General features: G+C 40.1%; 1 protein-coding gene across 3 annotated transcripts in view; it reads right to left on the bottom strand.

Annotated features, from left to right (window-relative positions):
• Positions 1 to 3,155: 3,155 nt before the first annotated feature.
• The window catches only part of tox2 (TOX high mobility group box family member 2), a 112,167-nt gene continuing 100,304 nt past the window's right edge, over positions 3,156 to 15,018 (bottom strand). For all 3 annotated transcript variants that reach the window (XM_056387157.1, XM_056387149.1, XM_056387164.1), the window contains 5 exons: positions 13,598 to 13,828; positions 8,805 to 8,885; positions 6,333 to 6,743; positions 6,100 to 6,248; positions 3,156 to 5,327 (listed from right to left, as the gene is read on the bottom strand). In XM_056387157.1, the coding sequence (XP_056243132.1) occupies positions 5,285 to 5,327; positions 6,100 to 6,248; positions 6,333 to 6,743; positions 8,805 to 8,885; positions 13,598 to 13,828 (915 nt within the window). In that variant the 3' untranslated portion in view covers positions 3,156 to 5,284. The remainder of the gene's footprint in view (positions 5,328 to 6,099; positions 6,249 to 6,332; positions 6,744 to 8,804; positions 8,886 to 13,597; positions 13,829 to 15,018) is intronic.

Below are 15,018 nucleotides of genomic sequence, written 5' to 3'. Positions count from 1 at the left end.
TTTAAAATTCGTTCAGAAAGTGAATAACGGGTCGTCATATTTCTGATTTTGTGCAGACATGCATAGAGAGTGAGAGAAGCACAAATGTTTTAAAAAAAAAAGGTATTAGAAATAGAAAAAGAATCACTGGGCAAAGGGGATTCTCTTGAACTGCGAAACCACTCAAGCAAATCTAAAACCAAGAGAGCTGTACAGAAGATGATCGAGGTGTCTCATCCTGCAGCGCTCCTCAGATTGTTTAGTTGCCATCCAAAAACTTGTATGCAAGTTTTTAAAAAGATGTTGTGTAATTATAAACAAAAGATGTCATGAGTGATGCTATTTTTCTTATGACACTGCAGTTTGTGAGGAAATGTAACCAACCTGATATTGGGATATTCAAATTTGGTATAACCTAGTCATAGAGAGAAATTCTTCATCACCTGATGTTTCACAATGAGTCCAAGGGAAATTTTACATGTAAAAAAAAATTGCTCCCCTGATTCCTTCAAAGAAAATGCCGACACTAAACATGAAATAATTTGTTGTGTCAGAAAAACAGGAAATGGACTTAATTTGGACTGCAGACTGGTTGGCCACAGTATGATAGTTTTCAAAGGTGACAAAACTTGTATATGCTGGATTATATAAATATGCGCTGGTGTGAAACCACAAGTGTGCTTTGTGTCTCACCTGTTAGGTCCTATCTGTTACACTGTCTCACCCTTTGTTTGCTCATGAGTATGTAAGCTGCAACTGCCATGTCAAAGTTTTGTGGCCGAAAAGACGTATCACCCTAAACTTTGTGATAAAATGATGAATAACTCACAACTTTTGCTAAATTGCTCAATACGTTAAATCAAAAGTATTGCAGAATAAAATCTGTAAAATAATATAAAATATTCACTGCTGGCTTATTTTTCATATTCTGCAGGGCAATATTGTCTTTTGTTACTGTATTATTTTGTGCAGTACAGTCAGCATAAAAAAGAAACCTTAACTGATTCTGAACACAAAGCGAAACCCATTTCTTGTCAAAACCACCCACATTTCCTGCTGTTTGTTGCTCCACCGCAGCACCAAAGTTGCAACTGAAACGCTTTGCCTGTATGCTAGAGTACCTCTGTGTGTTTGGTGTGTGTCAGTGAGTGCACAAACCTTTAGTTCAACCATAGCACTGACCTTCTCGCGAGCATCAGTTTAAATTCAAAAGACAGAGAGGCCCCAGCTCCCTAGTTGTGTCATGTGGCCAGATTAATCATATTTATATTCACGCTCACACGAGCGTTGGTGATGGTGCGCTGTTCCACCACAACAACGAACAAATAAAGTTTTTTTTTTTTTAAGAAAATAAAAAGCTTTTGACAGGTTGAATCTTTCAAGCTTGTTGCTGATAGAAATTTTCCACTCTTGGTTGAGCGAGTCCACAAATAAACATTCACACACACTGATGTTGACCTCATATTCATCATCTACACACATGCTCCACCTGTTGTACATGAAAGCTTGTAATTTTAATAATCACTTGCATTCACAAATAAATAACTAAATAACCAACAACCTACATAAATAAGCTATAAACTGTTTAGCAGAGCAGTGATGTTTTGTCATTGGGTCCAACAAAGTCTTTCAAAGTATTTAATTCTAAAGGGCACTGGACAAGTTTTGATTGTTAATTAAATTTAAATTAAATAATTTGGTTATAACCTCTAAACCTCAGTTAAAGATCCAAATGAAAAAAAGGAAAATTTAGGGTTTTACTTGTTAAATGTAAAACCTAATGTCCATATAAAAAATAGGACCGAGGTGAATTTGAATTGTTAACTTCCATTTAGATTTGGTAAAGATATAATGAACTAACTAGCTGAACAAATTAATAAAACTGGAACTAATGTAAAAACTCATTAAATATAAGCTAAAATAAATCTTTAATTAAATGATTACACTTTTGATTCTGTATTAAACAGTGAGTTTATTGCAGGTTTGCGTCACTCTTATTTCGCTGTCTCTTAGATGGACACCACATTGACCTCGTCTTTGTCAGCCAGCCTGCTGTTATTGATGTCATCCATTTTGTTGCTGCAGTGGTCTTTTTCAAATCTATGGAAACCAACAAGACCAATGCATTCACCTCTCCTCCACCATAAATTGTAGCTTTTCATTCTCCATTGAACTCATGACTTTGACTCTGAGACGAGGGATGGGATTAAAGGCGCTGACAGAAGGTGTCAAATTGATACTGTCTCCTTGCAGTATTTACTATACTATCACTATAGACAATGACTGCCACACTACGGTGGATGACAGAGAGAATGTGTAGGAAAGGAGAAGCTCTTTTGTCTAAAATAAGAAAAGAAGTGAAGGTATTGTCCCCATGTATGCACAAATAAGGAGGACTGGCAACACCCAAACACAGAAAAGAAGAAAACGCATAATATTCATATAAACACATGACTGTATGTACACAAAAGGCACAGAGACCGAGCTGTGTGACTGCACCCAAAACCTCTTTTATCTGGCACTGCATTAAGAATGTATGACTGTGATTTTCATATAATGTGTGTCATATCACAAAGTGGCAGGTTTTCCAATTGTCCAATAATGATCTATTTGCCAATTCAATACTATTGAAGAAGAGACAGCAGGCAGACGTAAAATGAATAAAACATTGAATGGAGGGATCGTGACAGTTCCATTTCAATCTCTCTCTCTCTCTCTCAGAAAAGTCTCTAAGAAGACTTGTGTGCAATTGGGGTAAAATCAGTACTTGGACGGTTGCCTGAGTTTGTGTGCACATTGCATTCCTCTGTTCTCTTTATCTCACACTAGACGCCTACGATGCACCACTTTCACAAGCAAAGCAAACGTCTTCTCGCATCTGCTCTCTTGTTTGTTAAGATAGTTTACTGGCAATATCCACGCTGGCTGATGTAGACTGTATCCATGGCTAATTAGCTAATGCCATTGGAGCCCTGAGCTAAATATAAATACAGGATACAAATGCAACCCTCTTAAGTGCAAATACACTGTAAGGTACAGAAAGTTGAGGGTGTTAGTGGATCTTTAAAACAACGATTACCATGTCTTTTTTTTTTTTTTTTTTTTTAAGTATGATCGTCTCATTAGAGAAGAGGACAAAAAGAAAAATCTGCAGGGGAATTGAAAGACATCAGGCGTTTTCACTTTTTAACTTTTTTTTTTATTATGCAGGTTTGAAATAAAAGAAGCATTGTGACACAAACCGATGCTGCTGGCAAGGAAAGAAAGGAGCAGCATCCAAAATGTATAAAATAAAGAAATAATCATTGCTGTGGTCATCATCATTTTTATCAAACCAAAGGAAAAAAAAAACAAACAATAAAATAAGAATAAAAATACACCTCCATTGTAAGAAGCAAAACGTGATCTAATTTCTTTCATAAATAAGAAAACCGGTCAAATGACTTATGGGCAACTAGCGAAAACAATATATTGATAACCATTTAAAATATTTATTATTACTGGCTTTACAAATAAAATAACTACAATTGGCAGGGTTTTTTTCTTTTTTTTTTTTACACAACTTAAAATTTTATAGTTCTGTAACAACTAAAACTGAAATGATGCTACAGTAAAGAGATAAAAACAGATGTCTTCGTCAGCAAAATGCATTGTTAATCACACGAAAGTTAAAAAGATGAGATCAATACAACCAAACACCGACTAGAAACTTATAAAAATCACTGTAATGTGGATGTGATGGCTCCATTCACATATTTCATTACTTCATTTCTGCATGTCGAGGAGACAAAATTGACATTATGGTCAGACAAAGTAAGAACAGGGGGGGAGGGGAAGGGGGGGCATTTTGAGGCAATATCTTTTTCTTCTTTTTTTTTTTCACCTGCAACATTATATCTCATTTTTATCTCCCAGCGTTTCTTTCTTTCTCTCTTTCTATGTCCTTCCTCTCCATCTCTCACCTGGCTCTTTCCATTTAATGATCTGCAGGACACATATTGTGTATTCAGTTTTAGATTGAACTTTATTGGAAAAAACACACCAGTGAGCACAGATTTAATGCAAGAACGAGAGTGTGAAATACTCCTCTGAAATCCAGCTGCACAAGGCTGTTAAAATTCACGAGAAAGACTCGACACTCGAATACTGAGACACTCTTGCACGCGAAGTGTGTGTCCGTGCACATACACACATACACACTCAGCTGCACACCGTTATGAATGGGGTACATTCTAACGTCCAGACATACGCACACACACACACACACACACACATACACACACACACACACACACACACCCAAACACACGCACAAACACACAAAATGACTTACATGTAATATTAAAGAAGAAACAAATCTATCTGGACTTCCAATTCCCAATTTGATCCCATAAAAGTGATATTTACAATCACACTGTGACAGCTCAGTAGACCTAAACAGGTCTTTAATATTAAAAAAAGATTCTTTTTGTTTTGTTTCTCTTCCCCACCCAAGCTTTTTGTATTAATTTGCAGGCCCTTAAGCAAAGCTACCATAACATCAAGGCCTGTGCTGAACCTACTAGAAGTTAATATTTCTCTACAGTACAGGGCCCAACGCTTATTGGCAAAAAAAAAAAAAAAAAAGAAAAGAAAAAAAAGAACAATTTTGCAAGCCAGAAATAAATAAAACAGCAACAACAACAACAACAACAACAAAAAGAAAAAAAAACACAAAAGTAAAATTAAAATGATTAAAGAAGAGGAAGAGTAGTTTTTTTTTTCTTCTCATTCTAATTAAAGCTGGATGGGGTCCCTGAGGGGACTTCGATGGTGACATAGAAGAGGAGTGCTCAACGGCCCAGCCTGTATCGGAGAGGGCACAGACACACAACTCAAGAGAGAGGAGGGAAGGGTGGGGGGGGATTGGGTGGGCAGCAGTAGGGAAGAGCAGAAGGGGGGGGGGCTTTATAAGTGCTTGGCAAATTTAAACAGCAAGAGGACTGCTAATACATTAAGTGGTACAGACAGTAGTCATCTAGTCAAAAAACTCTGGTCACAAATTCTTCTAGAAACTGAGAGAAATGATAGTTACATTGACAAAAAAAGGTGGTGGTAATGGTGTTTGGGAGGCAGAATAAGTGTGTGTGTGTGTGGGTGTGTGGGTGTGTGCATGTATGTAATAGTATGTAATTGTATGTTGAGTGTGCACTGTATGTATGTGTGTGCATCAGAAGAGGGTTGGGGTGGGAGAGGGGGAAGGGGAAGGGGTGGTGAGAGTAGACTCCTCGGTGTCGTATTTGTCGACAGAGTATGATCTTCAGTTTCAGGTGAGGTAGAGTGGCTTGTCCCTGCCTATCATGCTGCCACTGGAGGAAAAAAAAGAAAAAAAGAAGAGGCACAGGTTAGATTACAAACAGAAATACACCAGTAAAGAAAAAAGATTCAATTACAAAAGAACAGCAAAATAGCAGGTATATTTTCCTCTGAATGCAAAAACAATTTAAAGCAAAAACACCATTATTTTAGCTTCAACCTTGCTCTAAACCAAAGCCTGTTAATAAATGAAACATTTCATATAGTGCTTAAGCATGCCGAGCACCGTCGACTTCGAATATCCTCCAGTGCTGCAGGACTGCACAGACTGCCAAACCATTTAGTACAATAACAGTGAAAACTTGTGTTAGGAACATCTGTTTTTTACTGCTGTCTGACAAACACATGACAAGCTCTATTATCTCACCATTACCTCTCCAGCTGTCTCCCCTGTCTCACTGGAGCAGAGCTGACAATTTTCAACACTTATATTGTGAAAGCAGTGGGAGAGCCGTCCGCCACAACAATATATGCTTATTTCTAATGGAGTCCTGGTTTAAGGTTCAGATCTGTAGTAAAATTCAAAAGGTGACATTGTAGTCCCATGATCTTTACGTAATTTATGTTTGGTTTTTTTGGGGGTTTTTTTACGATGTATTTAGCCTTTTACTGAGAGTAAATGAGCCACGGTTGTGCTCAGTTCATTTGTCTCCTTTCCAAGTGTTATTCAAGCCCATGTGATTTGATGAGGTGCAGTAACAAAGGTTATTGTGGAAAAACAGACTGTGGGAAGCAAATAAAACCGTCTCCTCTGTTTCCACTGACCTGCAGTGGTTGCCACACTCCCGATTGCAGTATTCACTGTCCCAGTCATGGCTCTGAGCCACTCCAGGGCCTGGACCAGGGCCAGGGGCTCCTGGAGACTGGGAACCCCCAATGCTCTTCTGATACTCTGACTGGAGGTGAGAAAAACCCTGGAGAAAGAAAGAAAATTAAGCTAACGTTTTAACGCACAAACTGTTCCACAGCAGCAGGTGTGTCTCTGTTTGTTACTTTACCTGCTGCCCAGGAGGTGGGGAGTGAAGAGAGGCCTGCAGCCCCATCTGGTGAGGGATGATTGGCTGGGACTGGACCTGCTGCATGCGGATAGGCTGGTTGAGGAGCGAGCTCTGGTGCAGGGAGAGCTGCTGGTGGGGGTGAAGGGGAGGGCTGATCTGGAAGGAGGAAGGGGGAGAGGCACTAATGCTGGGCAGCATCTGCGATTGGCTGAGCGTCTGCGACAGGGTGTGGCGAGGGGCGTGTCCTGCGTAGCTCTGCAGGTCGGTGAGAGGGAAGGCCCCGGGCCCCAGGTAGGGCGACGACGGCTGGGGAGGAGGTGGCACACTGTACAGGGGTGGGTTGGCTGGCATCATATGTGGAGAAGCCTGGCTTGTTTGGGCACTTTTTGTCTCCACTGGGTCATTATATGTCTAGACAGGAGAGAGGAGAAGGAAAGTGCTCATGCTGATTGTAACAATACCTTCAGCCTTACACTGCACTGTATATGCTGAACAGCATGCACTCTATACTATTCATTACCTTAACACATTAACTCATTCATTAACTATAACTCATGTTTAGCCATTGCGGCTAATGCTTCCCTTGGTCACTACTCTGTTCTTCTCTTTCTATTCCACACAAAGCCCTGTTGACGCTGTGAGACTTAACACACACCCACACACTTATTCTGCAGGTCTTTTTGTCTAGCTTTTTTTTTTTTTTTTTTTTTCTTTCATGAGGTGGTGTATGTATGAAATACATCCAGCGTTTCTCATTAACTGTCAGACTGGCTGGAGTGATGTGTGGTGGTCTGCTATTTAGTAATGGCTCACATCCATCCCTCCGTACCCCAGAAATAATCAATGGAACGGGATGGAGGGATGGATAAAGCAGAGGGACAGACACGTTTGCAGGGTCAAGTGGGAAATAAAAACTAAAGAAATGGGGGGCAAAGGGAGAAGGAAAGGGTGAAGACGATGGGTGTGATTTGTTGCACCTTATTTAATTTCAATGCATTGTAATAAAAGGGTATTATATGAACTATATGAGCAGTATGTATGTTAAAAGACAGTTCATGAGGACTGACTTTTTTCATTTAAGACTTTAAAAAAAAAAAAAAAAAATCACATTCTGTACTTTTGGATTCAGATGAAGGCAAGAGAAGTGCCATGACTTACAGAAGGGAGCAATCAAACTTTTTTTCTTCCTCTTCTTCGTCTTCTTCTCCCAAACAAACCGACATGCGTCACAAAACAAAAAGGCAACAGGTGCACGCTGAAGATGTGAATCCTTCAAATGAGGCTCCAATTACCTCTAATTCCACCCACCCCAATTCACTTTGAAAAGACTCCTTCATTGGTAATTAAAAAAAAAAAAAAAAAAAGAGAGAGAGAGAGTCGGGTTGAATCATGAGATTCAGGCCTGTATTCGGATTGGCTGGTACTGAATGAGTGGGGGGGGGGGGGTTTGCAGGTTCATTTTTGTCAGTCAGTTTTTTGACTGGCAATCTACCAACATATAGTATCAATCAAACCTCTGTATAGGAGCTCTGACATGAATGTCTAATTGCACCAAAGACAAGAGATGAGAATGGTCTTTTTAGTTGAAAGTATGCCACAGTGAAGAGGCTGATGAATTAACTATTCATGCTTTAATCAAGGTGCTTGTTTTCGGCCCATGAGCATGAGAGGAAGTGTGGCGCTGTGCGGAGGGGGAGGAAGGAGGACGGGGTGAGGGAAGGAGGGAGGGGGGAAAGAGGAGGAGCTTGGCATATGCTAATGCAATTTAGAGTTGTGTTTCGAAAACAATGCAGACACTGAGGAATTAAATGCTGCGCACCAAGTGAACAGAAACACCCCTATACTGTGATAATGTTGGTAGAAGCCTTGCAGATGTAAGAATAAGTGTGTGTGTGTGTGTGTGTGTGTGTGTGTGTGTGTGTGTGTGTGTGTGTGTGTGGGCGGGTGGGGGGTGGGGTGGATTGGGGCTTTTATAATGTGGATATGGTTTTCACACAAGCTGATAGAAATGTATTAATGTTCGGGGCTAAACTGGAGTAACCCTGCAGCAAAGAGAGAGCAGTAGGTGTGAGTAAACCTCAGCCAACACATTAGCGGCCCATCAGGGAGGACAGCAAATGATAGGTAATGTCCACTTCTGCTCTTACATGTGTGTGTGCGCGCACACACACACACACACACACACACACACACATTTATTGCTACTTTTTATTTCTCCCCAGGTTGCAAATCGGGTTGTGTTTGAGGCCTAATTTTCACTGTTCGCCTCTGAGCACACACACACACACACACACACACACACACACACACACACACACACACACACACACACACACACACACATACTAACCCTTTAGTGCAGCAAGTGGACCCTTTCCTTGGAATAAAAGTGAGAGGAATTCTCTGTCTAATTTATCATCCCTTATATCGCTGCTGACCCATGTATATCAAAGACGTGACCCCCGCGGTTACCTTGGAAACCAGGCTGGCTCTGTAGGCGGCCAGGGCTTTCAGGTACTCCTTCTTAGCAGCCTCTGTTTTCCTCTTGTAGCTCTGCAGGAGCAAACACAACAACAACAACAACGATTGATTACAAGGTGATGCCAAAGGCTAAAATGACCCTGTGATCCACACTGACTGATGTGGAAGAGGTTTTGGGAGCCATGGTGTGATTGTTGTGACCCGGCAGCGCACTCTGCGATGAAAAACATATCAGATGCATTCACTGCACAGTTATCAAGTCAAGGAGCTTTGACCGTCTGCGTGATGCTGCTGCATTTGAATCATTTATTTCTCCAAAATGTCCAGAACGAGAAGCTTGTGCGCAATAATGTCAGGAATGGAGTTTGAAATATTACGGAGCTAAATGGGGAGTGAGAAGCTGTTTGTCATTTTGTGTACTGCTTTTCAGTCTTCTCCTCTGTCAAGGCTGTTGCTCATCTCTTAATCAGAGCTGATGTTCCAGCAAATCATTCAGACGAGGGAGGAAAAAAAAAAGAAGAATTCAAAACAGCATTAGCAAAGAGGCAATCTCAAGCCTTCTGAATGAACCTCAAATGATGCGTGTAGACAGGGAATTCGAGTTAATGTCATCACATGTCACTCACGGCCTCTTTATAGCTGCCATTGCCTTTCTGATGCAGGGAAAACAAGTTGCAAAAAGTCCACCCTTAAATCGATGAGGAAGACTCAGATCTCAGTTCCTCTCTGGAGCATTTTAATATGAAGGAGAGTGTGTGTGTGTGTGTGTGTCTGTGTGTGTGTGTGTGTGTGTGTGTGTGTGTGCGTGTGCGTGCATGTATGTGTGAATGCAGTGGGTAATTACTGATCCTCAGTGAGAGACTGTCTGTGGATCCATGGATGGGGTCATTTCTTTCAAAGAGGTGGGGTAGAATAACCATTAAGCATTCATGTGCTGCTGAATGCACATAGGCAGAGGCAGCCGCTAACACATACAGTCAATAAACAAACAGACATACGCATAGAACAGCAAACAAACCGGGATGAAGACGGATACAATCTCTTGCTCAAACAGCTGATGTTTATCCCCTCACTCATCCCTATTTACATTATTATTATTATTATTATTATTAGCTCCCCTTCCATGATATACATTCAGATATTTTGGAAGAAGAGTGGCTTGAATTAGGAACTCTAAGCTACAGATTTCAGACATACAGATCATAACAAAAACAGATAATATCTATTAAGAAATGAATTAGAGTTGTTGTGGAAAAAAAAACGTACACAAAAAGTGACAACCTTAGCCCTCACCCCTTAAATATTGATAGAGCCATGGCTGCCTCTTTAATGAACCCCAAACTACTCCCAGCAGCTTTAATTTCAAATTAATTTAACACAGCTAATGATTCGCGCAACGACGGATACTTTTAAATAAATTACCATGCCTAAGGATGTCTAATTATTCCAAAGTGAGTGGATTCATTAGCAATTGAAGCCGTCAGAGGCTGCAGGTCAGTATGAATTAAAAATAACAAAGCTGCAAGGAGAGAGCATATGCCTCCATCGTAATCCTGACACAGAGGTGTCCCGCCTGAATTAGCCCCTAATTGTACCTTAATGAAATGTTCTTGTTTGATAACCAGTTAATTACAGGAGACAATAACTCCGCACCCTGCTGACACTGAAGGGAGTGATTACCCCTACGACCGATAGACCGAGCAACCGGTGAGAGGAGGAGGAGGAGGAGGAGGAGGAGGAGGAGGAGGAGTAGGAGGAGGAGAGGAAACAAACGGGAAGTATAGAGATAGAGGAGAGTGGAGAGAGGTGAAAAGGAAGGGAGGAGAGGGGAGGAAAGGAAAGGAGAGGATAGGAGGTTTGTAAGAGGAACAGGGGACAATTACAAATTAAAAAGAAGGAAAAAAAACAAAGAAGTGTATGTTTAAGGAAGATAAAGAAGCTGAGAGAAGATACAGATGGATACTGTTGAACAGCTACTAAAGCTTAGCCTGGATGAAGAGTTTACACCGGTTAAACAAAGTGACAGTATTTGTTTTCTTCTATCTCCGACCTTTCACCAAAACACAACTCCAACACAGCAGACACATCAGTTTAATACAGCTAAGGTCTCTCCTCCCTCCTCCCCAACTGCATTATCATTGTTCCTCCCTTCTCCTGGTAAAAACTGAAAATTGATCTTAATCTTAAATAACACAAAACAAGAAAAATGTTCTTTTGTGTTTCTGGGGCAGCTTTAACATGTAGTCACCTTGAGGAATAACACAGCCCAAATAATACATTGATCTTGCACAGTAAAGCAAAGGCCTTTGGGGATTTAAAAAAAAAAAAACGTTGTATAGCGTGTGTAAGCTACGAAAACATCTTAATAAAAAAGAAAATATGAACATAAACATGAATAATAAAAAAAAACTTTGTTCTCTGAAACTCAAGGACGGCACTGGAGAATACACAACAACACAGGCAGAGGAGGGGGGGAAATGCATGACAAAAAGAATCACAAAAAAGAACAGAATTCACAGCAATGAAACTTCTGATCATTATTTAAATAAAATACAGCAATAACACACATCGCCTTCGCTGCGTTTTTATTTTTTTTTGTGAGTTCGGCTGCGCGGTGTGTTTGAGGGGCGCTACAGGTAATTGGAAACAGGGGCCACGTTCTAGTTATAACAAAGATGTGTGTTGGGGGAAGGGTTATGTTTACATTCTGGTGCTCCTGCGTGGCTCCACAGGGTCTGACTGTGACATTATAGAACACACCTCATTGGTCCTGTGGAGATGACGTGACAGTCAGTGTTGGGGAAAAAAAAATAGAAAAGACATAACAGCACATTCATCAACTGATCAAGGGAAGGGGGCGATAGAAGCACGTGAGCTATGAGACCTCACCATGGACAGTTTTTACATATATACTATACATATATAAATGCATTTCACCTGAACTTTACTGGTCAGCAGTTGGGTATACAGTATGGTATAATAAAATACGTTCTTATATTAAACCAAGGACGTTAGATTTATCATTTAATGTGCATCATATCATATTAACACGCAATTGCTAAATTGGTTACACTCTCCAAATACACGGTTATCAAGTTTATCCATTTGTTGTGCTGGAATAAGTGACAGTGTTAGTCACTGAGAATAATTAGAGCAATCGCAGTGTTATTGCCCAGAGAGGGTACTACATTTCAGTCCATAATGACATCATTACCTCCAGTTAATTATGTGTCTTGCGAGGTGACACGTTTGATTAAACACATGAATGCACAAACAAATCAAAAAATTAGCTGTGGAATGGCACAACAAATGGATGGATTTTTAATGGTGGAATTGCCCTTTTGTTAGTTTCGTCTCTGTTCCCAGGTAAAACTGTGAAGGACAAATGCATTTAGGGGAAGAGAGAGAGAGAGAGGCAGAGAGAGAGAGCGAGAGAGAGAGAGAGAGAGAGAGAGAGAGATAGAGAGAGAGAGCATTGCATCTACAGTGCAAAATCTAAGGTGAAAAAGGAGCCAGGACACACAGGGTTAAGAAGCACAAACAATAACATTTCAGGAGCAGATGTCCTTGAGGCGAAACCAAGGACAAGGCAATTGCTAATCTTGTATTCCCAGCATGATCAAATCACCAGGCAACAGATATAAATAAAAGGACAGGAAATGAGGAATTCACATTCAAGGGTGTCAGCGGCGAAATGAAGATTCATGGTGAAGAGCCCCGGTGAAGGCGGCAAAAATTAACTGCAAATAAAAGGGACAGACGGCCTCCAAAGTCCAGCGTATAAAGTAGGTTTGGTGGGAGAAAAACACACACATGCTAGATAGGGTCTAGTCGACAGTGGCTGGGGCTGAGGAGAATGGGCTGCACTTTGTCATCGAGACAGGTGCTTTTATTTGACACCCAATAGGCTGCACCCTGACTGGATATTCTAAAAATATGAGTCTGCGCATGATCATCAGACTGTCTCGTTTTCCATTCATTTCACACCATCATTTGTTACCACAAACACATAGAAACCTCTTTGACTTTGTCTGTTGGTCTGGAATGCTAAAATGAAATAGAAAATGTGCCGATGGAAATGCTTTCCACAAATGTTGCTGCAGTTCCTTATGCACAGTTGAGGCTTTAACAAAATGAAATTGACTCCTGGAAATATGCTGTCAAATATATCTGCAGCTGATTAAACCAAACTTTTCACTTCTGTCAGTACTATATGATTTTTTTATGGCATTCACACAGGAGAGTGACACAATTTTATTGTGTACTGGTAGCGCATGTGTAATTCATTAATAAATGCTTTTACAGCTGAGACAATAAGTGGATTAATTGGTTAGTCAATCAGCAGTCAATGAATCAGTAACTATTTTGATAATTGAATCATTAATTTAGAAATTTTTGAAGCAAAATTTCTAAACATTCACTGATTTTAGCTTCTCAAATGTGATGATTTGATCCCGTTCATTGTCATACATGAAAATAAACTTGAGCTTTTGTCTGTAGTTCGGATAAAACAAAACCTTTTAAGATACTACAGGGCTCTGCGAATATATAATGGGCAATTTTTACTGTTTTCTGACATTTTATAGACCAAATGATTAATCAACTAATCGAGAAAAGAATCTGCAAATCCATTGATAATGAAAATAGTATAGTAGCGGCTGTAAATGCATCACAACATGATTTCAAGGCAGTTTTTACCCCTGTAATACACCCAATAAATCAATCTGACGTCATCAATCAGTGGCAATTAGAGGATGATGTAAAATGCTAAAACGTGAATCTACCTGTTTCTGCTCCTCTCCGAGTCCGTCCCACATGGAGGCTACTATCTTGGATACGTCACCAAAGGTGGCATTGGGGTTCTGTCCCTTAATGGCTGCCTGGGTGTCTCTGAAGAACAAGGCGTAGGCTGACACGGGCTTTGTAGGCTCATTGGGATCCTTCTTCTTCTTCTTTTTTTGGGGTTTGGGCTTGGGCTTCATCATCTCTGAAGACGGCCGCTTCTCGCCTGTGATCTGGAAGACCATCAGAGGGACACACAAAAAACAAAACAACTTATTGATGCTGCAGAAAGAAGGTCTAACAATTCTATCTAACTGCCTTTGGAGGGAATAATTGCATCTCTGATAAATGCTTATAACATTAGGTCCAGGTGAAGCATGTAAACTTCATTAAATCCATAATTCAATCTCTCCGTTCGACACCCGTGTCGTCAGCGTTTGAATATTGCGGCGATGTTTCACTGACAGTCACACTCTGACACAGGCGCTGGTTGACAGCAGTTTTTCTTTTCTGCCTTACTTTGTCAAAAATAACATCTGTTAGTTGAATTTATCAAACCTTTTCAAATCTTTATTTTTGAGTTGTTCAGCAAGTCATAAATTCTGACTTTTCATGCTAGGGGTGAAAGGAATTTTAAATCGCCTGCTGTATCTGCTCTGGCTTTGATGTGGTCTCAGAATGAATTGGAGAGAGCAAATGGAATTACTTACTGATAGGAGAGATGGTAATCATTTTTATTCACACACACAGTGAGAAGCACAGCAGAGATGTATAGGCCTGGAAATATATTTTTTAAACTACAGGATCCCCCTTCTTGTTATACTGTATCACTGCGACCTAGCATTTAAATACACAGATGAATCTGAAACACTGGTGGACCAGGCAGATTAAATTATACACTCATTCACATTTCCCTGATAGAAACGAAGCAAATCCGTGGAGACATTGGTTGGTGGGCAATTTCGTGAAAGCAGTTTTTATAGATTTACATAAACCAAATGAATCTAAACAAGTATCCTTCTCGTTTAAATGAATGAGTGATTTAAATGGAGGAGAGGTTGGTTTCAAATAGGGCTGTATATAACAAAATTAAATGGGACTGCCAAAACCTTGTATCTGTGTTGATGATCAACCCATTAAAATATCCCTCACATCTGTAAATAACATTCCAACAACTACATATTTAAACAACTGCATCATGTGAAGATTTCACGTCATGTCACGTGTGTGTGAGGCATGCCAAATGTCGCAAATGTGTCGTTGGAAACGAAATTTGTCTGAAGATGAATTATTTTTACACAAAGAGAAGATTGTGTCTGAATCATATTTTTTCACTCAGAATATAGAAAAAGACATAAAACGGTTAAATTCAATCAGGAACTAAATATCTCAAAGCAATTTTCTTTTCAAATGTGAGACCACA

This window comes from Seriola aureovittata, chromosome 2, assembly GCF_021018895.1.
Source record: "Seriola aureovittata isolate HTS-2021-v1 ecotype China chromosome 2, ASM2101889v1, whole genome shotgun sequence".
NCBI classification, from domain to species: Eukaryota; Metazoa; Chordata; class Actinopteri; order Carangiformes; family Carangidae; genus Seriola; species Seriola aureovittata.
Note: the sequence above shows the minus strand (reverse complement) of the source record. Positions and strands in the feature narration are given on the sequence as shown.